This window comes from Phodopus roborovskii, unplaced genomic scaffold (genome assembly GCF_943737965.1).
Source record: "Phodopus roborovskii unplaced genomic scaffold, PHOROB, whole genome shotgun sequence".
NCBI lineage: Eukaryota > Metazoa > Chordata > Mammalia > Rodentia > Cricetidae > Phodopus > Phodopus roborovskii.
The window spans coordinates 19,242,515-19,266,834 of NW_026125052.1; the positions used below are offsets into that span (position 1 = coordinate 19,242,515).

At 50.6% G+C, this 24,320-nt stretch overlaps 1 protein-coding gene across 4 annotated transcripts in view; it reads left to right on the plus strand.

The window, feature by feature from the left end:
* Positions 1–24,320, plus strand: part of Mapt (microtubule associated protein tau) — an 89,672-nt gene that overhangs the window by 59,173 nt on the left and 6,179 nt on the right. For 2 of the 4 annotated variants that reach the window (XM_051178670.1, XM_051178680.1), the window contains 6 exons: positions 3,174–3,914; positions 7,403–7,458; positions 9,933–10,130; positions 11,487–11,619; positions 14,212–14,477; positions 23,325–23,417. In XM_051178670.1, the coding sequence (XP_051034627.1) occupies positions 3,174–3,914; positions 7,403–7,458; positions 9,933–10,130; positions 11,487–11,619; positions 14,212–14,477; positions 23,325–23,417 (1,487 nt within the window). Of the gene's footprint in view, positions 1–3,173; positions 3,915–7,402; positions 7,459–9,932; positions 10,131–11,486; positions 11,620–12,605; positions 12,660–14,211; positions 14,478–23,324; positions 23,418–24,320 lie in introns of all 4 variants that reach the window. The other 2 variants (XM_051178666.1, XM_051178690.1) reach the window with 2 other exon arrangements.

Here is a 24,320-nt window from a genome sequence, read left to right on the forward strand (position 1 = left end):
TTGAAAAGACATCTTAGCCCTGTGTGTTATTTACACGTCCAGGAGACCACCCCAAGGGAGTTGTCTTTATCAAACATGGGCTCTGTGGACACAGACAAGATTTACTCTAATACCATTCTGATTTCATTCCCAGGGCCTGTGTGGCGGGGTGTGGGGGGGTTCTGAATGAAACAGGCCTTGCCTAGCCTGGGGATGAGTATTGTGGGTGATGCTCCCACAGTGCTCTCTGACCTGTCAATCACATCCCCACAAAACTCGTCCATTTGAGCCTCCTTCTCTGTGCTCTTCACACCTTATTATAATTTTCTTCTCAGGAACCAAATGGCTGTGCTCAAGACAAGTTGCTTTCTGTAGCTGTTTAGCAAAAATACACTCTTAAAGGAATTTCTAAAACCTTAGAGAGTCGCTGGGCAGTGGTGGCACATGCCTTCAATCCCAGCACTTGGGAGGCAGAAGCAGGCGCATCTCTGTGAGTTCAAGGCCAGCCTGGTCTACAGAAGTTCCAGGACAGGCTCCAAAGATACTACACAGAGAAACCCTGACTCAAAAAAAAAAAAAAAAAAAAAAAGCCTTAGAGAGCCTTGATTTTAGGAAATGGGGCCTCCAGGGTAGATAAAGCATGAGCTGGTTTTGTTTTCTAGTTTTCTGGGTAAATGAATTTGAGAGTATACGGTATAACAGGGAGGCTTATAGATGACGGAGGAGCTAGGGGATGGTGTCCTTAATAAGTGATGGAGAATTTGTTAGAGGTACTGGCTGCCTGTGAAGGACTCTGCCTCACTCACCTAGCTTAGTTCGTCCCCCTTTAGGTGACTTGGACACTAGGCTCCTGAGGTGGAGCTGGGGGAGACATTTTTCCATGGTCTTGTTTACCCTGAGCCCTTCCACCACACCCAATGAGTGTTTGTTTGTTTGTTTGTTTGTTTGTTTGAGATAAGGTCCCATGTAGCCCAGGCTGGCCTCCATTTGTATCCAAGGATGACCTTGAACTTTGATCTGCCTGTGTCTACCTTCTGGTGCTGAAGTTGTAGGCTTGTGCCACCCAGCTAGTTTATGCAGTGCTGGAGATCGAACTCAGGGCTCGCTGTGTGCCAGGCAAGCACTCTGATAACTGAGCTGCCTGCTTTCATAGTAGGTTACAGTACCCTGGAAACTGAAAAGAGGATTCTCCAGCCCAGATCCTCCCTAGGAGTTTTAATTATGCCTAGGTTCCTCATCAGTTCACGCGTGTGTGTTTACTGTGCATGTTTGGGCGCTCGCCTCAACTTGGAGTCTTTGAAAGCCTTGCAGGATATCAGACTCCAGGATATCCCAGTCAAAAATAATTTCTAGGGAGCATTTCCTTGAAGGTAATAGAGGCCCAAGTCTGTTGGGTGGTATCATGGTTGGTAGCTGTCTTGGCCTCTAGTCAGTGAGCCGGCTGCTTCTGGGTAGCCAGACCCTGCTGGTTTCCCATATCTGTCTTTGTTGAGATCTGTCCCTGCTTGAGACAGACCAAGAGCCTGATAAGGAGCAGAAATTGGTGCTTTTTCCAGGCAGACGGCAGCTATTTTATATAGAATGCATTTATTCATCAGTTGTCATGTGACAGCCTTGACACGGGCACCATAAATGAAGGTAGCTGTGAGCTCAGTCTGGCATAAGGAAGGAGAGGCCAGGCTGGAGTTGGGTCCCTTGATAGTGAGCCAGCCACATGGAGTCCCGCTGGGTTAGAGACAAGGTTTAACATACATATTACTTATGTGTGTCCAGAGTTACACATGTGTGTGGATACACGTGTTCTCCCCTCTCCTTCCCTCCCACTATCCAGATTTTTCTTCTGTGTCCCCAAAGCCTTTGAGATTATAGATTTTGTTAGAGAATTGGGGCTATTTTGTTGGGACCAGTAGGATGTTCAAAACAAGTTCAGCGTTACATAAGTGTGGTGGCGCATGCCTGTAATCTGAACACTTGGAAGTAGAGATAGGAGAATCAGGGGTTCAGGGTCATCCTTGTCCTCATAGTTGGGTACCAGCCTCAGGTACAGGAGACCCTGTCCCAAACAAGCATCAAACAGAGCCAGAGGGTGTTTATTGAGGACCTTGGTAAGACTCGAGGGGACACCCCCCCCATCCCTAATGCACAGCCAGATACTCTGAAGAGGGTTTTGTGTGAATATCACGTGATTGACCCAGGAAAAAAACAAAAACAATGTGCTTACCAGCTGAGCTGGTGGGCAGTGTGCTGGGTGAGCAGTTAGAGCAAGGGTCCCCACGCTTCTGCCTCGCCTGAGACGAAAGGGAGAAAGGGAGAGTGACCACAGAGCTGCCATTGTGCTGCAGGGCTATGTAGAGGAATACGTACACGTACGACCGGTCCGTTAGCAAAGCTTCGTGCTGGTGCTGACAGTCACGTCTTGTGAATTTTCGAAACCAGAGCAGAGCTAGAGAATTTTCCAGATCAGAATACTAGAGGCCATGTAACTTATGATGCCCACTCCTTTCACCTGCCTGAAGGGGAGGAGAGAGAGAGACCACTGCCATAAACCTGCCAAGGCCACCTGGAGTCCAGGATCTTCCCATAATCCCATGCTGGGCAGCCACAGAGATGCCAGCAGGCAATGGCCCAACCGAATACCAGAGGGGACTCAGGTTACCAAGGACAAGAACACAGATGCCCAGAGAGGGTCACACAGCAAGCTAGTGGCAGATAGACCAAGAGAACGTTTATTCCAAGCAGTGAGCTGGGCCTGAGATGGGCTCCGGTCTCTGCTGGAAGAGTGCTGGCACCTTTGAGGGCTCTTTTCTTATGGCAAGTGCCATGTTCCCCTTTAAACAGTGTGTGTACCCTTGTTAGCAGTTTGCCACCACTGCCCGCCTCGCCCGCCTCTTCAAGCCCTGAGGAGGTGAAGGTTCCCAGGCAGTAGAGAGAGGTGCCTGAGAGGCCCCTGAGCCAGAAGCTTAGTGTTCAAATCCACAGAGCAGACGTTTCTGGGCTCTCACTGTCCCGTCTAGGCGAAAAACAGTCAGGTAGTCCGGGCTTGTCAGTCACTCACTGTCCCCAGAAGCACCCCGCCTGCCCAGTCCTTTCTCCACCAACTAGACCTCAGAAGTCCATCCAGGAGTGGAGACCAGAGCCTGTCAAGGTGGGCCTGCCCATTCTGAAGCCCTCCTCTGCTGGGTATCTCCACACAGAGCCACAGAAGGTCGAAATTTTCCCAGAAAGTTTGCTTGGAGAGCCAGGGCGCCATGAAAGCCAGGCTCCAGACTCAGGGATCTCAGATTGGATCTGCCAGCCGGTGCCTGACGTGTCTGGGGCTCCCTTCCTCCTGCCACAAGGCCTCAGAGAGGCTACGTGCCAACCTTCAGGGACAAGACCTGAGGATGTGGAGAGAAGCCACCCAGCCTCTGGGCTGCTGCAGCAAGAGTCACCTCAGAAGGAGGGATGGGGCAAAGGCAGGCTGGGGAGTGAGGAGGAAGAGGAAGAAGGCCTTGACATGGATGAGTCATCCCAGGACTCCCCTCCTTCCCAGGCACCCCTGGCCCCTGGTAGCGCTGCCCCTCAGGCTGTCTCCAGGGAAACCATTGGCATGCCTGGGTTCCCAGGTGAGGGTGCCACCCCACTTCCTGTTGACTTCTCCAAAGTCTCCACAGAGACCCAGGCCTTGCAGCCCGAAGGGCCTGGCACAGGGCACCTGGAGGAAGGGCATGAGGCTGCCCCCGAGTTCACATTCCACGTGGAAATCAAAGCCAGTATGCCGAAGGAGCGGGATTTGGAAGGGGCTACATTGGTGGGGGCCCCTGGAGAGGAGCAACAGGCCCAGGGCCCCTCTGTGGGAAAGGGCGCCAAAGAGGCTAGCCTTCTGGAACCATCTGAGAAGCAACCCACAGCTGGCCTGCCAGGAAGGCCAGTCAGTCGGGTCCCTCAACTTAAAGGTCTGTGGTTTAAGTCCCCTACTCCTCCCCTGGTGCCCTCCAGGCTGTGGACATTGTCACTGAGCTTCTGGCCTTCCTTGACTCCCGCACCCTAAGATTCCAGGATAGCCACTAAACCCACCGCCTGGGCCGCCGCTGCCTCCCAGCCCCTGCCCTGTAGCCTCTGGAAGCACGCATTCCTTTCACGCTTGCCCTCATTCTGCATGTCACCAGCACCTGGCCCTGTGCTTTCTGCCCTGTTTTGTTCCCTATCCACTTGACACACCCACCATGGCCCACCAGCCCACTGGAGGTTGCTAGGCTCACTACATAGAGTGGACAACAGTGTCCCTCATTTCTGAGGGCTTATGATGTGTTTTTACATTCACAATCTAGAACCTTCCCAGCACTCTGAGGAGGCATAATTAGCCCCACTTTTCAGATGAGGAAACTAAGCCTAAGAGCAGGGAATTGAGCTTGAGATAAACACCCAGGTTAGTAATGGTTGAAGTCAAGTTCAGAATTCAATTAGGTCGAATCCTCTTGCCATGGTCCACCACATTGCCCCCTAGAAGATGCTGGAATGTGTCCTCCTGGTGCAGAACCATGGAGTCCACCTGCCTGTCCCCTGATGCTCTCATCTACAGACAGCATGTCACGTTTGACAGGTGACAGCCACCCCTGTGGAGGTGGCTAAGAGTCCCCAAACCTCTCCCCCCTTGCTGCTTGCAGCAGGAATGATGAATAAAGCATATCTTTCCCGTCCAAAACGACACTCCTGTCAGTCAGAAACAACCCTGTCAGTCCGTGTGCAACCCCATCTGGAACCCTTTGAAGTCTGCAGGGTGGGGACAGCCTCTAGGCAGCAACATTCGTGTGTGGCATTTGGGCCTTCCAAGTGGCTGAATGGGTAAAGCTACTTGCCACCAAACCAAATGATGCAAGTTTCATCCCTAAGACCCACGTGGTGCAAGAACATGCTGCCACATGGGCATAGAGATCAGGGGACAACTGTGGGAGTCAATTCTCTGGCTGTTCTTTGACCTCCATACGCATAGGGTGGTATGTATGTGGTACACACACACACACACACACACACACACACACACACATGCTCTTGTACAATAAATAAATAAATGTCAGGATAGATTACTTGGCATTTTAGAATTATTTGTAGAGCCTAGAACCTGATGCCTCCTAAGCACAGAGTCAAAAGCATCTATTAACTGTCGATTAAATTCTACTTATAGAAAACACTCCAATATCATAAATAGAACAGTCTGACAGGATGGTAGCACAAGTCTGCCATTTCAGCATATTCCAGCTAAGACAGAAGGATCGCTGCAAGTTTGAGGCCAACCTGGACTACATAGTGAGTTCAAGGCTGGCCTGGGCTACATAACAAGACTGTTAAAAAAAAAAAAACAAAAACAAAACCTGGGCATGATGACACATGCCTAAAATGATGGAGAAAAAGAGGGGTCAGCAGTTCAAGACCAGACTCCCCTACATAACACCCTGTCTTAAGACAAAAGTTAAGGCAGAATAGGGGAAGCCTGTGTCCTGTTTCAAAGTCCAAGACAAAGGAGGACAGATGACTGCATCAAATGTTTTCGTAAGCATTGTTCTATCAAATTCTGGTCCTCCAGGTGTCAATAGGTTTGTGGGTGTGGAGTAGGGGTAGGGAGGGTATAGTTTCACAGCACAGAGAATTTAGAAGTGGGGGAAGGCTAAACAAAGCCCAAGAACTTCCACTGTCTGGGACTCATAGAGCCCTTGTGTGCACTGTGACCCTCTAAGGCGGATGGGTCCTTGAATTTCCCAAATGTATGTGATGCCACCTGCTAATATCTCCACCAACTAACATCTCCACCTGCTAACATCTCCACCAACTAACATCTCCACCTGCTAACATCTCCACCAACTAACATCTCCACCTGCTAACATCTCCACCTGCTAACATCTCCACCAACTAACATCTCCACCTGCTAACATCATCTCCACCTAACATCTCCACCTGCTAACATCTCCACCTGCTAATATCTCCAACTAACATCTCCACCTAACATCTCCACCTGCAACATCTCCACCTGCTAATATCTGCACCAACTAACATCTCCACCTGCTAACATCTCCACTTGCTAACATCTCCACCTGCTAATATCATCTCCACCTGCTAACATCTTCCAGAACAGAGCTTGTTGAGTCTCATGTGGGCTCTGGAAGTGCTGGTCTAGCAGGCTGATTTGCGGTAATGGAGGTGATAAGCAGGTTACTCCAGTTAAAGAATTCGCCAACACAAGAGTGTGTCAGCCATGCTGTAGTGCAGACACAAAGGGCAGAAACTGCCTGCACAGAAGCATCCTAAGGAACAGCTTTCACAGGTAGAGTTGGGAATTAGTCAGGTGGTGTTCCGATGACACTGAGCCCAGGAACAACCTCAGCTGGAGCTCTGGTGGTTTGTAACAGTCTGGATTGGCACAGCCATTTGTCCTAAACAGATCACATGGTTGACAGGGAAAGGAACGTCTAAGATCCAGTGAACTCCTACTGCAATGCAGATTCCTGGGTACCTGTTGGTTGTACACCCAGCCTCAGTGCAGGCAGGAGTCTGTATGCCACCTCCCCAGGTGATTCCTCCACAGTAGAATGGGGACACCCCTGGGCTGGAGAGCCAGCTGAGCTGGTGGCTCTGCAAGCCCAGTCTTTATTCACCTGCAGGTTAATAGTGACACTGGGGTTCTTTGAGCAGCATGTGGCATATTTGAAGGGCCCTTGGGAGTGGCAAAGAGCCCTCAGGGCTGTGTCAGAGTAGGAAGGACTCCTTGAAAGCAGCTGGGGCTGATGTGGAAGGTCCCTGTTAGTGAGTTGCTCTGGGTTGTGGGTTGCCGATTGCACCCCGTAACAAAGGGACTCATCTGTTCTGGTAGGACTGGGGTTTGGAACGGTCAGCATAAAATGTCCAAGAAGGGGAGGCTGAGAACTCTTCTAGAATAGGGTAAGGAAACAGAGGTGGCTTCACTTGGGCCTTGAAGCCCTAGAGGGTAACCGGGCATCTCACAGGAAAGAAAGACCACGTCTGGCCACAGAGAGAGAGAGACCCCTCATCCTGATCCAAGGATCGTGCTGTAGCCTGGACCCAAATTGGGCTCTGCCGTTCATGGCCTTAGGGCATTTAAATGGCCCTGTATTCGGTGTGGTTGGCAAATGAAGGGAGTGAACTGGCCACAGCCATGTGTCCAAAATGCACCTCTAACAGCACCTGCAGCCTTCCCTCTGCATGCCCCCACCCTCAGCCAGCCTGCTGCCCTCTCTTGCCGGGTTACTCTGAGGGATGGCCCTGTGTGCTGGGTGTGATACTAACCCTGTGAGACCCTGGTAGATTTAAGGACTAAGAAAATCAGCTGTGTTGCATCCAAAGGGAGTTCACACCAGCAACCCTGAACTCTGGTGTGTCTATCAACCTTAAGCACGGGGGTCACGTGCACTCTTGTTTTGTATTTTATCAGCCCGAGTGGCCGGTGTAAGCAAAGACAGGACTGGAAACGATGAGAAGAAAGCCAAGGTAAGCTACTGACCAGCCAGTTTCATTCGCCAAGCGGCTGTGCTTCAGGCCTGTGTTTGCACTCATCTCGTCCCTCGGGTGAAGCTGTTATTTAAAGCCGTTGCTTTCTCCGAAGGCAGTGGAGGGGTGCTCACCGCCATGCCCTCCTCTTGGCATTCCCTCACAGTTTAAGTAAAGGTATTAGTGCGTCTTGTCCTTATGGCCAGAGATCTAGGCTCAGTAAACATAGAAGTTTTCATAATCGCAGAGTACACTGGGGGTCAGAGAACTGTGAGCAAGGCCAAGAGTGATCTCCAGACAAAGGCAGGGAGGATTCTGGGGGAGCCCTCAAAGAGAAGAGCTGGGAGGGGCATGGAGGAGCCGCGCTGGCTGGCAGCCAGCGGGGAACAGCAAACCATGGGAGGAGGAACGGGCCTTTGGGAGTTGTTGGCCTTGGTTGCTGAGTTGTATATGGGGCTGCCGTGGGTTCTGAATCAGTGAACCCCTTGAAGTCAAGTGTGGAAAAGTGTGGGTTGGAAGGTGCGGTTTAAGGAAAGCCCTTGTCAGTCTTCTGCAACCAAGCCCAGTAGATAAAGCAGCCTGCTTGCCCCAGGTCGGCATCCCGAGCTCCACCTTATCCTCCCCTTTTTATCTGTAGTCCCCTCCCTCCATGGATTTTTATCGTAGAAGCCCCTATGGCTGTGCAGTGGCACCTCCTGGAAACACCCATCCCCATCCCCGCTCATCCCAGATTGGACCAACCGGGCAACTAGTATGAATGCTGCCAGGAACATCTAGCCTGTAATCGTTGCCAGAGCCCCGGGGAGTCTCCAAATGTGGATAATGGTGTTAGAATCTGCTGGCAGGGCTTGAGGACCATTCCCAGAAGGCCCTGCTCTGCACTCGTTAGGACTTTCTGTCATGGGTGCTCAGAGGGAGAGGCAGCCCAGCCTCGCACAGAAGCCCCTGCCCCACTTCTTGAAGCAGGAGCAACAGCTGCTTGTCAGTCAAGATGCTCATTCGCTCCAGGGCAAGAGCCAGGGAGTTCTGGCCTTGTGCTTGCACAAGTGTGCACGTACTCAGCATGCGTGTGTTCCTTCAGTCCACCGTCCCTGCTCTTGCTTGGCTCACACCGTAGCATGGGGCCAAACCTACTACAGACCTAGACTGGGTAGAGAATGCTCGCTATGGAGAGGGTGTTGTCCAGCTCCAGAACCAGGGGCCCCAGTGCTCACTCTACCTTTTCCCTGTGAAAGCAACCCCAGAGCAGCTGTCCCTTGAACTCTCCTCCTGACAATGGTCCCCAGCCCCTTCAGTGAGGGGACTAGGTCACACACAGGAACAGCACAGCAGAGCCTCAGGACTCCAGAGCACCCCACACTGGGCCTTTCAGTTCTTTATTCCCAAGGGTCTGGCCTCACACCCTGCATCCATACCAGTGCTGCTCTTCCCAGCCAGAATCCCCAGAGGAAACCGTGAATGTCGGCCGTCAGCCCTAAGGTACCCTGGTTCAGGGAGCCAGTCCTTCTTAGAGAACATCCATCCACACAGACACTTATTTCCTGAGGTGGAGTATGTTCTGGTGTTAACTTTGGCCAGATTGAGACTCTCTAGATAACATTAAGATTAGTTTTATTCAAGTCTTTGTTTAATCAGAAAGTAAATGTGTGTGTACATATGTCTGTGTATGTGTGCATTCTTTCGTGTGTACATGCACATATGTGCATGCATGTATGTGTATGTGCCTGTGGTGTGTGTCCTCAGTGACATCTGACAGAAGCTTTTTGTTGACTCTGGCACAATCCTCCTTGAAGGATTGGGATTCTGTTGGCATGGTGGAAAGAGACGGTGGGTGTCAGTGAGCCCCAATGAGTGCTTCCCCCCTGAGGCTGAACCAAAAACAGAATGCCACTGACCCATGACACATTGGCATTCTTTCTTGGGAAAAGCTTGCTGTCTTTTCTCTGATGGTCTCCATGCACTTACCAAAAGGGAAGCCCCTTTAAGCCAGTGTTCTCCAAGTAGGAGGCACAAGATCCAGGTTCTAGAGAAAGGATGTACCAGAACATTTATTTATGTTCAGCATCTCTTTTAGAAGTTCAATGCTATATGCCAGGCAGTGGTGGCGCACACCTTTATTCCCAGCACTCAGAGGCAGAGGCAGGCGGATCTCTGTAAATCCGAGGCCAGCCTGGTCTACAAAGCAAGTTCCAGGACAGCCATGGCTACAGAGTAACCCTGTCTTGAAAACAAACAGACAAAAAAGGAGTCCTGTGCTGTACTACTTTGACTATGTCCGTTGCGTGTCAGCTGTGTAGCATGTGTGTAGCTGAGAGGTGACACAGCGCTGTCCTTTCTTACTGGAAGGGCGGTAGAGAGACTGCTTTGAGCTGTGACCTGCCTTCTTTATGTTTAGTTTTTTTGTCCTTTTTTCAGTTTGCTTCCCTCCCCCATTGCTGACTTTTATTTTGATTTTATTTATGTTTATGTTTAAGACATCCACACCTTCCTGTGCTAAAACCCTGAGCAATAGGCCCTGCCTAAGCCCCACACACCCCAGTCCTGGTAGCTCAGACCCTTTGATCAAACCCTCCAGCCCTGCCGAGTGCCCTGAGCAAGCCACCTCTCCTAAACACGTCTCTTCTGTCACACCCCGAAATGGCAGTCTTGGAACAAAGCAGATGAAACTCAAGGTAAGGAAATAACCTCCGGTGAGGCGCAGGCTGTGGTACCGCAGTGTTCAAATGCTTTCTTTCTCACAGGCAGCACTGGATGGTTGAAGAAGGGACAGGGAGGGGACTGGGGACTAGGACCTGTGCTTCTTCCTCCTCCCCTTGACACAGTAGTCCCCAACATAACCAGGGGACCCTAGTTTGAAAACCAGGGATCTAAGCTCAGCATGGTACCTGATGCCTGTAACCATCCTTAATCCTGAGGAAGATTCCTGTAAATCTGAGGCTAGCTTGAGCTATAGAGTGAGCTTCAGGCTAGCCTGGGCTACAGAGTGGGTCTCCATTTAAAAACAAAAACAATAAAGAAGCCAGGTGTGGTGATGCTTATAATTTCATCACCCAGCAGTAAGAGGCAGATCAATGCAATAACACATGAAATAACTCTTCAAAAATAAATAAAAATAGCCAGGTGGGGCACACACCTTTAATTAATTCCAGCTCCTGGGAGGCAGAGGCAGGTTATTCTCTGAGTCCGAGGCTAGCCTGGTCCACAGAGCAAGTTCCAGGACAGCCAGGGCAATTGCATAGTAAAACTGTCTCAAAAAAAAAAAACAAAAACAAAGTTAATTAATTAATTAATTACAAATAAAGATAAATGATAAAGAAAAAGCCTTAGCTCCCTCTAGAGTCCCCATGGTAACTGGCCACACCTCCAGCTGCGCCCATCCCAGGAGCTCCTTCTCTCCTGCCTTCCTCCACAGTCTGGTTCAAATGTGGTTTCTTTGTGAAGTTCATGCCACGCCTAACGGTCATTACTGACCACCAGACCTGTAGCCACTCACAGTCGGCTGATTGTGTCTGCTCCACTTCTGGCTCCCAGCTTTCAGCCAGTGTTCATGGCCAAGGGCTCTTAGCACATCTAAAGAGTCACAGAGATCCCAGGATCATGGAGAGAGAGAAGATATGGCTTGGCTGTTGGGGGTTCTGCTGGAGGCTGAAGTGCAAGTGTCTCCGGGGGTCTCTGGTGAATCCATCCCCCATCAGCTACATCCATAGTGGAGTCTGGAAAGGGTATCCCCAAGGCGTGGTCTTCCTGGGCCAGCCTATTGATCTACTCTGACCCTGATCTTGCCCCAAGCACTTCTGTCATTTTATAACACAGGCTAGTGTGCAATTCACCTAAGAGGAAATAGGAACCTGATACCTGCTGTGCGGGTAAGCTGTGTGCCCCACAGACACTCAAGACGGTACAAGACCCTGCTAGCATCCATCTCCACCTTCACCTTCTTCCAGTCAAGGTGGGAGGGTGGGGTTGACCTTTCCTTGATGATAGTCACCTTTCCTAGTGAAAACCTTTTACCCTGATTCGGTTTACAGGGGACGGATGGTAAAACTGGAACAAAGATCGCTACACCTCGGGGAGCAGCCTCTCCAGGCCAGAAAGGCACATCCAACGCCACCAGGATCCCAGCCAAGACCACGCCCAGCCCAAAGACCCCTCCCGGCTCAGGTGAGAAAGCTCTCTGGAGCCTTAATCCAGAAGCTTCCATAAGGTGTGACCCCTTCCTCCGGAGGCCACTGACAGTAGCCCCTGGCACGGACTAACACCTTGCAGTTTGCTGAGCACTGAAGCGTTTGTCTTCTTTTTAGTCCTTACACAACTGTCTGAGGTAGATAATGAACCTTGCCCTTTAATCAATGAAGAAATCTCGATCATTTTGAACGCATGAAGAAAATGCAATCACATGGCTCATGAGTAGCAGGGAAAGTGCCCTAATCCATGGCTCTGGGAAGGCAGCCCCAGCATGAGGTGATTTCAGTCCCCATCTTTGGAGGAGTGGTAGCTTGAAGGGTCTCCAGCAAGTCAACCTCATGCAGCTGCAACGTTGGGAATCTTCTAACAAAACTCATGGGTTTTAGCTGAGCAGCGGCATGCTGTGGCCGTTACTCTGGCTTCCTGTAAATAAAATCCAGTTGGCATTGAGAACCTGTCCAGGCTACAGCGGGCTGTTTCATGTCCAGTAGTGATACTGGCAGCAGAAACCCTGAGGACCTGCTCCCAGAAGGAACTTAGATGTCATGTGATCTTGTCTGGCCTGCATTTGCTCCCTATGGGTCTCCGTGTCTGGCCTGGCTCTTGGTGTCCTTGCTTCTTCGTGGGTGCTGCCTGCCTGCCGGGCTGGACTGTGTGTCTGGTGTGTTTCTTTTGCAGTGATGATCTAGTAGCTTTCATGATGAGTCTGGCACATAGTGTCTGTGCAGGCCCCATCCACACCATAGCTTGGAGCAAGTGCTGGCCTTGCTCCTCCAGTCTTGCCTGACCTTAGGTGGCTCCGTGTTGACAGCTACATCTTCCTCACTGGCCCCTGCACCTGTTCCTGCTTCTGTCTCTTATGCTAGGTGGACCAGCCAGACGCTGCCACCTGAAGTACTCACAGAGACAGACACCCGTAAGCCTGATTATAATGAGGCTGTCTGTGGATTTTTCTTTTTAAGCTTCCAAGCAAGTGCAGAGAAAACTACCCCCCGCAGGGGCAAAATCCGAGAGAGGTAATTCTGGGTAGTGAACCCTGGGTGGGCAGACCCTCTTAGTGTGTGTTCTGACCCTGTGCTTGTCTGCAAGGCTGGGAGGGCCTGTTGCTTGCAACCCAGGCTACCTTAGAGAGGCCCAGACTTCTCAAGTGTGGTTTGTACTGGGGGCATCAGTGGACACACATCCAGTGTGTTTGTGTTTACTTCAAGAACCGGGGTAAGAACCAGGGCTATTTGTGGGGTGGGAAACGTGAGCCTGGAGACACAGATGGGAGCCTTGGAGGTTTGGACTGTCTCAAACCTAAGTTCCAGTGGGGAAGTATCACCGGTAGGCAGAGGGTTTTGCTGGGCTGAGTTTTTTGTTTTGTTTGTTAAGAAATGGCATTTCAGGGCTAGGAGATGCCTCCTTTGGAAGAGCAGCCAATGCCCTTAACTCTTGAGACACCTTTCCACTCCATCCCCAAAATAAGGGGGATTTGCCATTCTCAAAATAAGGTCTTGAGAGCTCTGATCTCCTGCATCTATCAGATGAGGACATGGGCACAATAGCGGCCATTGGCTCAGCCAAGGTTTCTTTACAAGTGTCGGGAAAAGAACGTAAGCCACCACCATCCTGTCTACCTGGGAACATGGAGGCAGAACTGACCCCATCGTTATCAGTGGCTCCACATTTCACAGAACTTAACAGCTTTAGGGATTCCTAAGACTTGGAACTAGAAACTGCACATTGATGTTTAGGCAGAGATTGGCTGCAGTAAGTGCATTTGCTATGACGCGTCTCACTGTAGGTAGAGAAGCTTAAGAAAGGCCAGTTTTGCGGGCCTTGGTGGCTCAGTGAACTCTAGGTGTGTCTGAGGCATCTGAGTACTATGAGAGAAGTGTGTGGGGGTGAAGGACTCAGGGAGGAGGGTGGACAGAGCCTGCTGAGAAGTCCAGACAGCCTTCCTGGCAGCTGATGGTATTGGGAAAGGTGTGTGCAGAAGGGCATTCCCAGACTGGAACAGCAAGGTAGGGCTCAGCATGTGGGGTGTGGCTTGTATGGAAAGCTCTGGGCAGGCGGTTCATACACTGTTCTGCAGCCCTATGGTTAGAGGAGCCCCGGATGTGCCAATAGCCTGAAACCTACCCTGTGGGGGATGGGTCAGGAGTATCCCAGCTTGAAGGCCGCAGTAGGGCCCTGCCATTGATCACCTCAGTTAAGGAAGGACGGGTAGAAGTGGGTTTGTGGACCAGCACCCAATCACTTCCTTTTCCAAGGCAAGGCCTCTCAGCTCAGCGAAAGTGACTGACACACAGCTAGCTAGAAACCACCTCCTGACTTCAAGACACTTGGGGACTTGGGGATAGTTGGGCCATCCCCAGGAGCACAGATGAAAATGCAAGTGCTTTATTGGGAAGTAGTGGTCACCGTATCTAAGTGACACGGCGGGAGCAGATGCTTCTCCACAGAAGGTCCTCTCCCAGATCTCCCTCTGGATCCTCGCAGTGAGCTCCCACTCCAGTGGCTTCAGGGATTTTGCAGACCCCCGTCCACCTGTCCTCAGACCCTTCCTCTCTCCCCACCCTCCAGGAGAAACACCAAAATCCGGAGAACGCAGCGGCTACAGCAGCCCTGGCTCCCCTGGGACCCCTGGCAGTCGCTCCCGCACCCCATCCCTACCAACGCCGCCCACCCGGGAGCCCAAGAAGGTGGCAGTGGTCCGCACTCCCCCCAAGTCGCCATCTGCCAGTAAGAGCCGCCTGCAGACTGCCCCTGTACCCATGCCAGACCTGAAGAATGTCAGGTCCAAGATTGGCTCCACCGAGAATCTGAAGCACCAGCCAGGAGGTGGGAAGGTAAGGGCGTGGCCAGCCATGCGGTCGGGTCGGGGTGCAGCCTCCAAACCAGCCCAGACGAGTCTCTAGCCAGACTTGGCTTCTACCCCCAGAACACACAGACCACCAAAGCACTGGCTCCTCCCTTCCTCTCTTCAACCTTCCTGATTGGACGATGGATTTCACTGGGTACCGCCCAGGTTGGGCTTGGCCTTCCCCCACGGTTCTGGGGGAAATTCGAGGTTTTCATATGAGCAGCTGGTTGGTTCTATGGCTATCATGAAATTTCTATGCCCACAGGCACCCCCTTCCTTGCTTTCCATCTGAGCATTGCTCAGGTTAACTGACATGTCCTCAGGGTTCTAGAATATGTAACTGAGAGAGTGTGTGGGCGTCCGCAGGGCTGATCCTCCCCCCCCCCAAACAAGTTTGTCCTGAGTCCCGTCCCCCCCCACCCCGGTGCACCCCGATGACTCACCTGAGTCCGAGTCCAAGTCTCATTTTATGAAGACATTAGCCCTGTGAGATTAGGGTCACTCTCTTGACCTCATTTAAACACAGCCGTTGCTCTAAAGGCCTTATCTCCAAACAGTCACATTGTGAAGTTGGGGTGTCAGCATACAAATGAGGAAGTGCATAGTATGTCCCCATCCCAACCGGCACTAGGGCAAAGGGAGGCCAGTGAGGGGTGTGGAGCTGTGAACGGTTGCTGAGACTGCTGTCCTTGTCTTCTGGGCTTCCTCAAACTGGAGCAATACACCCCCTGAGGTGCTGAGGGCCAAGGCTTACCCCCATGGGCACAGTGGACGCTTCCCCACACCTGCATTTGCTTGGGGCTAGTTCCTGGAGGGAAGCTGGCCATAGCCCCCATGGGCACCCTCCCTGAAGCCCTGTGTTTTGCTGTGGGGCAGCCTTCCACCCTCCTGTTGGCTCTGCAGTGTGGTTTGTACATCATTTGGCTCAAAGGACACAGCTCATGGCTTCTCCAGGCCAGAGGCTGGCTTTAGGCTCAGTCTTACCATCTCACTAACGCTGCTGGGTATCCTAGCTTGTGACCCCTCAGAGTCACCCGTGTTCTCCTACCCCCGAAGAGACTTACCTGCCTCCTTCAGAAGGGGCCCTGGAGCCAGGCATGATGCTAGAGAGGATGGATCAAAAGTTTGAGGACTACTGGAGGCCCTGGCTCCAAAAAAGAGACAAGTGCATGGCGGTATGAACCCTTAATCCCAGCAGTCAGGAGACAAAGTCAGGTAGATCTGTGAGTTCCAGGTCAATCAGGTCTATACAGTGATCTCCAGGCTAGCCAGGGCTATATGTGAAACCCTGCATCAAAGAAGAGAAAAAGGAAAGAGAGGAGGGAGAGGAGGAAGAAACCCACAAAGCCACTTGCTCACCTCTGAGGAAAAGGAACAACAAGGTGACAATGATTTCTTGTAGCAACAAAGACGCGGTGTCCATCAGCATCTTCCTGGCCCCAGGCCCAGGCCCTGGAGCTCTTCTGCTAGCCACCAGCTGCCCACAACCCTACTGACAGGGTGAAGCTGTGGGCGTGGAAGTGCATCCTCCATGAGGAAGAGGGCCAGTGGGCAGAAGAGGATGTGTGTTCAGAGTGCCTGGTCCAGCAGCCCTTGAGTGCCACCGCACCCCTGAATCAGGCCTGCGCAAAGGCCCCACTTGTGGAGGAGAAGATGCTGGCCACTTATTTGTTGCTCACTTATTGCATTGCTGGGGATGCTGGAGGGAGATGGAATAGTCACACTCTGTAACAGCAGCCCTGGTTTCATGAGAGATCCGGAGTGTCCTCATTGTGGCTTACATATGGTTTATAGAAGGAAGGGTTCGTGGGACCCCTGTGGCTTTGCCAGGGCCTCAGCAGAGTGACTCCGAAGCCACGTGGAAACTCTGGCCAGCACCACAGCTGCCATCCGTCATTTGACTCCATGGTCTCCAGACTCCCCGTCCTCATCCACTTCTGGAAAATGACTGACAGGGCTGGCAAGATAGGTCAGAGGGTTAGAGTACATGTCATCAAGCCAGATGATTGAATGACCTCCAGAAGCCACGTCTATGGAGAGAGAACTGACCCCTGCAGGTTGTCCTCTGACACGTGCGCACACACATGCACAATAGATTAAAAAATGTCAAAACAAAAACAAGTGTCCTCCGGGAAGCCGCATCTCAGGACCCCTGTGACTGTCACTATCCTAGGTGACAGGACCTAGGGGTGCCCAGAATCTATAAGCAGCCTGACTGGTTCTCCTATCTTATTCCCCAGCCATAGCCCCCAGAGTAGGGGGCAGACCCATCAGGGCCTTTGGGGGACACATGGTACACAGTGCCTGCAACTCAGAGACCCCGAAGCAGACACAGCCTCTCTGTCCTCTTTCCACCAGGCCAGATGCCACTCCAGTTTTGGCCGCTGCCAGGCTGTCTGTCCTGCGCCTTCCCTCTTTGTTCCCTGCTGAATCTTCCTGCTCCCATTGGTTCTGGTCCTGGACGGTGGCTCCTCCAGCACTGTGTCCAGGGGGCTCTGTGACTCTGCCAACCCCAAGCTGTGTTTCTCAGCCTCAGCTCTGCTACCTACCCCTGGGGAAACTCTGGTTCTTGCTTTGTCCTTCCCTCATCTCTCTCTTCCGCCTGGGAAGTTCACCCTGGACTCCCCTGTCTAATTAGTCTTGAACACCCTGATATATGGTAACTGAAGGGAACTCCGCATCCCATGAGGGCTTGAGGGCAGTGAATCTTTGTGGAACAGAGCTGCTGGATGTCAGCAAGGACTCAGCAGAGCCTTCAGTGTGGGTGGAGGGTGGCTGTCCTGTGGGCCCCTGCCCGTTGTGGGGTGGCTTGCCAGGCAGTTCATTCAAATGAATACCAGGAACTGGACTGAACAAGGAGTACAGCATTCTGCAATGTTCTGTAGAAGGAAAGGGTTTGCCCTGCCTCGGCTGAGGAGTTGTGCTGGGTTGTAATGACTTGCCCATATCCACAGAGGGCTAGAAGAAACAGAGTGACTTGCCCTGGGACTTCAGGGGTGACAGAGCCCAGGGACAGCCTCCCTCACATTCTATGAGGGCAGGGGGATTGTCTGGACAAGCCCTCAGCCCTGCAAGCTAAGAGCGGCACGATGACAAGCCATTTATTCCGGGTTGATGAACAAGGCCTGTAACACCCGCTGACGAAAGATTCCAGAGCTGAACTGACATTTGGGTTCCTGGAATGTTTGCTTAGTGAGACCCTACCTCAAAATAATTATTGACCATGAAAGGGCAAAATTCCAAGAGTCTGAAGAACAGGACGAGAGATGTGGTCCCATTAGAAGGGTGCTTGCCTAGCATGCATGAAGCCCTGGGTTCAGTCCCCAGCACTGAATAAAATCTTCATGGTAGTGGGCAAACAGTAAATCCCAGAACTCCAGAGGACGCAGGAGGATGAGAAGTTCAAGGTCGAACTCCACTACTTGAAGAATTCAAGGATAGCCTGGGTTATATGAGAACTTGTCTTTATTATTATTATTATTATTATTATTATTATTATTATTATTAATAGTATTTTTGTTTGTTTTTTTTTTTTGAGGCAGGGTTTCTCCATGTACCTTTGGAGCCTGTCACTCTGTAGAGCCGGGTGGCCTGGAACTCACAGAGATCCGCCTGCCTCTGCCTCCTGAATGCTGGGATTAAAGGTGTGCTTGCAATCCTAGCACCTGAGAAGCTGAGGCAGGAGGATGCCTAGCCTGGGCTCCATATCAAGACCATTGTAAAAGATGTCTTTCTGCTTTGAGCTTTTTTCTGGGCGTCCATGATTTCCTGCTATGAGCATGTTTCACCATGAGACTACACAGTGAGGTGCTGTTAAAGAAAAATGCGGCCAATCAGAGGACCTCACCAGAGAACACAGAGAATGAGTGTGGGGTTGGGAGTCGAGAGAAGAGCCACAGCCGCTTGGAAGTTCTCTTAAACATTTAATGCTGTTGTCTACCCCAGCATCACTGTACCCACCAGGGAAGGAGCCTACTCAGCCCCATTGTAACCCCAGGGAGGGACAAGAATGTTTCTAAGGTATAGCCCAGATAGTAAAGTAAGAGATGAAAGGACAAGCTAGGGGTGTGGCTGGGGGGGGCAGGTCCTATCCTGACACCAACACCAAAACTGTAGCCTGGGACCCTCGAGAGTATGTCTTGTTTTGTTGCTTTAAGACATGGTGGCTCCCGCCCATAATCCCAGCACTCAGGAAGTAGAGGTAGGAGAATCAGGAATTTAAGGTCATCCTTGGCTTCAGAGTGAGTCCCAGGTTAGCCTCAGCTACATGAGACCCTGTTCCAGAATCAATCAATTAATCAACAGATAAATGCTTTCACATGGGGGTCTACTTATTAAGGGTTTAAGTTGCCCTAATGATCTAGTTAGGCCTTAAAGAAAAATAAACACCAGTCATGCCTATAACCCCAGTACTTGGGAGGCTGAGGCAGGAGAATCATGGTGCAAATGTATGTAGCTTCCTCTACACAGCAAGTTAAGGCCAGCCTGTCTTAAAAAACTAAATACCATTAGTACTAATAATAGGCCAGTGAGATGGCTCAGCAGGTAAAGGCAGAGGCAGGTGGCTCTGTGAGTTAAGGGCCAGCCTGGTCTTCTACAGCCAGAGCTGTATAGTGAGACCCTGTCTTAAAGAGAGACAGACAGAGAGAGAGGGAGGGAAGAACTTTTTTCCTAACCAGCCTTTAGTTAGTGTTGTTAGCGCTCAAGCATGGAAGCAGCCAGGTTAACTGAACCTCCAGGTCCCACTCAGGACTTAACCTGAGAGTCCCTCAAATCAAAAGCTTGCAGAGCCTGGAAGCACCAAGGGCAAAGGGTTGTTATATTACAAATGACCACAAGATGGCGATAGAGTGCTGTAAACTGCAGAATCCATTCCTGGACCACCCACAGTTGTTGCTTCCTTCTCTGAAAGTGTGTTGTGATTTTCTGAGTGGTCTTCTTTCCTAGCCCCTTGGTCTTTTTCTGTATCTCATCTTCGTCCATTTCTTTCTGTTTCTGCCTGCCCATCCTTCTTCCCCTTTACCACCGGAAATATGAAAATACAAAAGTTTTTTTTTTTTTTTTTTAATTTAACATTCGTGTGTGTGTGTGTGTGTGTGTGTGTGTGTGTGTGTGTGTGTGTGTGTGTAGGGCTGGGAATTGCAAATGTTGTGTAGGGCTGGGAATTGCAAATGTTTTAAATGCAACATATTCACTGACACAGAGAAAAGAGTCATCATTTTTCTCATGTGGTTAAGAATGGCCTTGAACTTCTGATATTGTTGTTCTACCTCCCACATGCTAAGATTGCAGGCTTGCAGTACCACATCCGGTTTTATATAGCGTGAGGGCTTGAACCCAGGGCCTTATGCATGCTGGGAAAATCCTCTACCAACTGACCTATCTCTCTAGCCACTGTTGAAGGGCAGCCTTAATAGTGTGTGGCCTTGGTATTTCATTGCCATTCACAGGTTGGCTGGACTGAATATAAGCAGGCTTTCTGCGTCCATCCCCAAGCTGATCACCTTGGACTTTAAGGCAAGGCTTTCTGTTGCCCACACCAGGTTATTTTCTAAATGGGGCATTGCCCAGGCCCACTGTCCAAGCACAGCTAGCACCAGCAGTATGGGAGCTCCTTGGTCTAGAGGCTCGGAGCCAAGAAGGGATCCCCTGAGAATTCTAAACCCAAGCGGAACCAGAACAAAGCCCACCAAGGACATGGCTTTGTGGTCTCTGGGAAGTGGTAAACTAAAGTAGACCCAGCCGAGTCCTCGGAACCGCTCCCTGGCTGCCCACGTTTGCCTTGTGAACAGGAGGCCCTCGGCTGGAAACATCCTCTTTTCCCTCAGGGTATTTCCAGTGTCTAGTCAGAGCCAAGGCCCAGTACGGTAGAACAGTGCTTTCACAATGCTAAGCACTGTCCTCTTCTCCACGCTCTGTAAATCTGAGCCCCAGTGAAGGGCATTGGCTAAATGTGGCCGCTAACAGTAACTCGGGGCTGCTTTGTAAATATCGGTCTAGTGCCAAACCCCACAAAAGCATGGTCCTTTCCTGTGGGGTTAGAAGAAGAACAAACCACCCAGGGAGCAGGGTGTCTTCATGTATGTTGCAGACTGTGTATGATTGCTTAATGTCCTTTGACTAATCTGGTTTCTTTGTATCCCCTTCCTCCAAAAGCTTTTCTTTTCTTTAATAAGGAGTTATGTAATCAATCATGTTTCCTTTTTCTCTTTGGCTTCCAGGAAGCTCAGTACTGAATATAATAGCACTTAATGCCTAGTTCAGTGACCTCCCTTTATTGTAATGTCGTCCTTTTATGTCTGTTTGTTTTAACTGAGTGTGTGTTTTCTTTTTCTTTTCTTTTGTTTTTTGTTTTTGTTTTTTAAGACAGGGTTTCTCTGTGGCTTTGGAGCTTTGGAGTCTGTCCTGGAATTAGCTCTTGTAGACCAGGCTGGTCTCAAACTGGCAGAGATCCAACTGCCTCTGCCTCCCAAGTGCTGGGATTAAAGGTGTTCATCACCACCACCTGGCTAGTGTGTGTTTTCTAATTCTAAACTGTTTCCCTTCTGGTTTTCTTTTTCATTTTTGTTTTCAAAACAGGGTTTCTCTGTGTAGCTGTGGCTGGTCTGGAACTTGTTCTGTAGACCAGACTGGCCGCAAACTCATAGGGATTGGCCTCCTGAGCACTGGGACTAAGGGCATGTGCCACTACCACCGGCTCATTTTTATTTCTATACAGGTCTCATCCTATGGGTCAGGCTGGCCTGGAACTCACTATGTATGTAGTTCAGGGTAACCTTGAACTAACAACATATCCTCCTGCCTCAGACAGACAGGGATAAGCATGTGCCACAACACTTGGCTTCCTGTCTGTTTTTGAAAGTAGGCAGATATGCTTCAGGACTTCATCCAGTGAAAGTTACCAGTAAAGTTGATCATGGAGGTACTCAAGTGTCATCCCTGCCTCTAGAGGCTGAGGCAAGAGGGTGAGGAGTTCAAGGTCATCTTGGTGTATAGCAGGTTTGAGGCTGGCTTGGGCTATATGAGACCCTGTCTCAAAAACAAAAGAAAAAAGAATAAAACCACACACACACACACACACACACACACACACACTATAGCAGCTGCCATCTATGGGCAGTTGATATGTGCAGGCCTTGTTCTCAAGGCAACCCAGAGGCAGCTGCATTTTACCTCTTACATGTTCTGGGGTATCAGTGTTGTCGGCAGCCCCAGTTTGTGGGTGAGGAAGCTGAGCTACAGAGGGGCTTCACGGCTACTCAAGACCAGCAGTTGAGTGGGGTCCATACCCAAATTTTTAGTTCCTGCCTATGTCCTCAACCAGGAAGCGCTTGCCCCTGCCTGGAAGTCACCTCCTGGGTGTGAGCCAAGTATGGGCAGCACCACAAACTGTCTGTCAGCAGAGAGCCCAGGGAGGATTAACCACCCTTTCAGGAGGCCATTCGGAGGGTTAGCTTGAGAGGTTCTAGAGCACTTAGCATTTTGACTTACAAATCCTATTTCTAGAAGTCTATGCTATAAAAAATGATCCACAATACAGAAAAATTCCTTGCCAAAATATGTTCACAGTGGTCTGTTTATACTGCTTAATAAACATGGAGTCAGTGGAAATATTGGTGGCTCAGGAACAGTCCATACAGTGAGGATGCTTATGGTGACAGTATTACCCTTTTTGGCCAGAAGGTATGAAGCAGAGGGTAAGCCAGCTCCGGAAGTGGAGGAGGGGGCTATGGTGTTTAAGGTCATCCCTCTACACAGTGAGTTTTGAGACAAGCCTGTGACACATGAGACTCTCTTTCCAAAAGCTGAAAAACATAACTGCAAAAAGAAAAAGCAAAATACTTTTTTAGCTACTTAAACCAGATTTCCAATATTCAAACCCTCGGTCAGGGTTAGGTCTAGACTTTCTTCAGGGCCCCAAGGGTAAAGATCAGCCAGGAGCACTTCCTGGAGCTCCTCATGTGAGAACACAGCTGTCACCTCAAAGGGAAGGAGAGCTTATTCTGAAGCCAAATTGAGTGACCATGGCCCCCCAAACATGAATTTAGGTCACTCCCAAATACTATATTCTGACCTGGTAATAGTGTAGCGAAGGTTTCTTAGTAATACAATAAAAAAATAAAATTATAAATGGAGGTAGTTTAATTTTGTTTCAAACCTAAAGCTAAGCTGGTCAGGTAGTGCATACCTTTAATCCCATCATTTGGGAGGCAGAGGCTGGTGGATCTCTGTAAGTGCAGGGCTAGCCTGCTCTACATAATGAATTTCAGCACAGCCAGGGCTACACAGAGAGACCCTGTCTCAAAACATACTCCCCTAAAAACCCTAAAAAGTATTGCATGTATGAGTGTGTGTGTGTGTGTGCAAGCATGCACGCTCATGCGTGCCACTGCATGCTTGTGGGAGTCAGAGGACTTGTGGGAATGTGGTGGCAGCTGTCTTTACCCTCACTAAGCCATCCGCCAGCTCAGCTCAAGATAATCTGGCTGGAAACCTTTAACATTCCAACTCTTCAGCCGTGCAGAATCTTCTGCGTTGACCTGTACTGGTGCGGCTGTTGGGTTTTGTTGTTTTTCTTTGGGAACTTGACACAGGGGACTCTCTACACTTGTCACTCCACGCTAGCCTGGTAGCCACCCCAGTCCCAGTCATATTATCTTCCAGGTCCATTCTGTGATATCCAAGTCTAGTAGGTGTGCAGTGTACCTTCCTGGGCAGCTTCTTTGCATCCCCAAAGAGGCGGGGCTCAGACCTGGTTCTCCCAGCAGCCCACAGGTCAGGGGTCAGTGCTCTGGGTGTGGTCATCACTCATTCTTTTTTCTGGCTATCAAAGGTGCAGATAATTAATAAGAAGCTGGATCTTAGCAACGTCCAGTCCAAGTGTGGCTCAAAGGACAATATCAAACACGTCCCGGGCGGCGGCAGTGTGAGTACTGTCACACACTCTCTGTGCGGTGTACTGCAGCCTTCGCTGTGAGAGGTGTCATGAGTGTGTACTTGTGAGACATTGCAGAGAATAAATCACCACAGGCTCAGGGCCTCCTGTGTCCCTACACTTACGTTTCCTGTCCCCAGACTCTCCTCCCCATGTTCAATGGGGGGGGGGTTCAGCAGAATAGGGACAGCCATTGGCCCCCGCTGGCCCTTCCCTGAGAAACTGTGTCCCCACAGTACCATGCCCATGCTCCTAAAAGCCCCGTAGCCTATTAGAAATGGGCCTGAAGGCTGTGGCCCCCACGACCAGACTGCCACCTCTTCCCCCATCTCTGGGGCAGGTTCTGCTGTGGATGGACAGTCCATATGATCCTGATAGGACTTCCTATCCCATGTCAAGGGCAGAGAGGGTCATAGCCACCCTAGTCACCCTCCATTTCTTGTCTGGGTCTTCATCTTCAAGAGAGGAATCTATTCTTACGCCTCAGTTAAAGTTTAAAACCAGCTCCTCCCTCCCCCCAATACAGGGACTCTGGTTGCAAATAGCCTAATAGATTGGTCATGGATGGTAGCTATTGCCTATGTTCAGTTTGCCAGGGAAAGACTTAGGCTTTTAAATCTGTTCCCCTCTGACACCCCTGAGGACCCATCTTATCCCCAGTGAGTCTGTGTGGGATGTTCTCAGGCTCCCTTGATGGGCTTAGAGACTCTGTCGTCCTCCAGGCTGGCCTGTGCCCACAGGGCAGGACACGCAAACTGTCGTCAGGGTTTTCCTCTCTAGCTCCCTCCTCCCCAGCTCTGGGTCAGTCCCAGGAGGGCCCAGGCTCTCTGAGAGAGTCTTGTGATTGCTGGGACACTGGGATGGGCTCTTTGCAGAAAGTGCCTTGGCCCACAG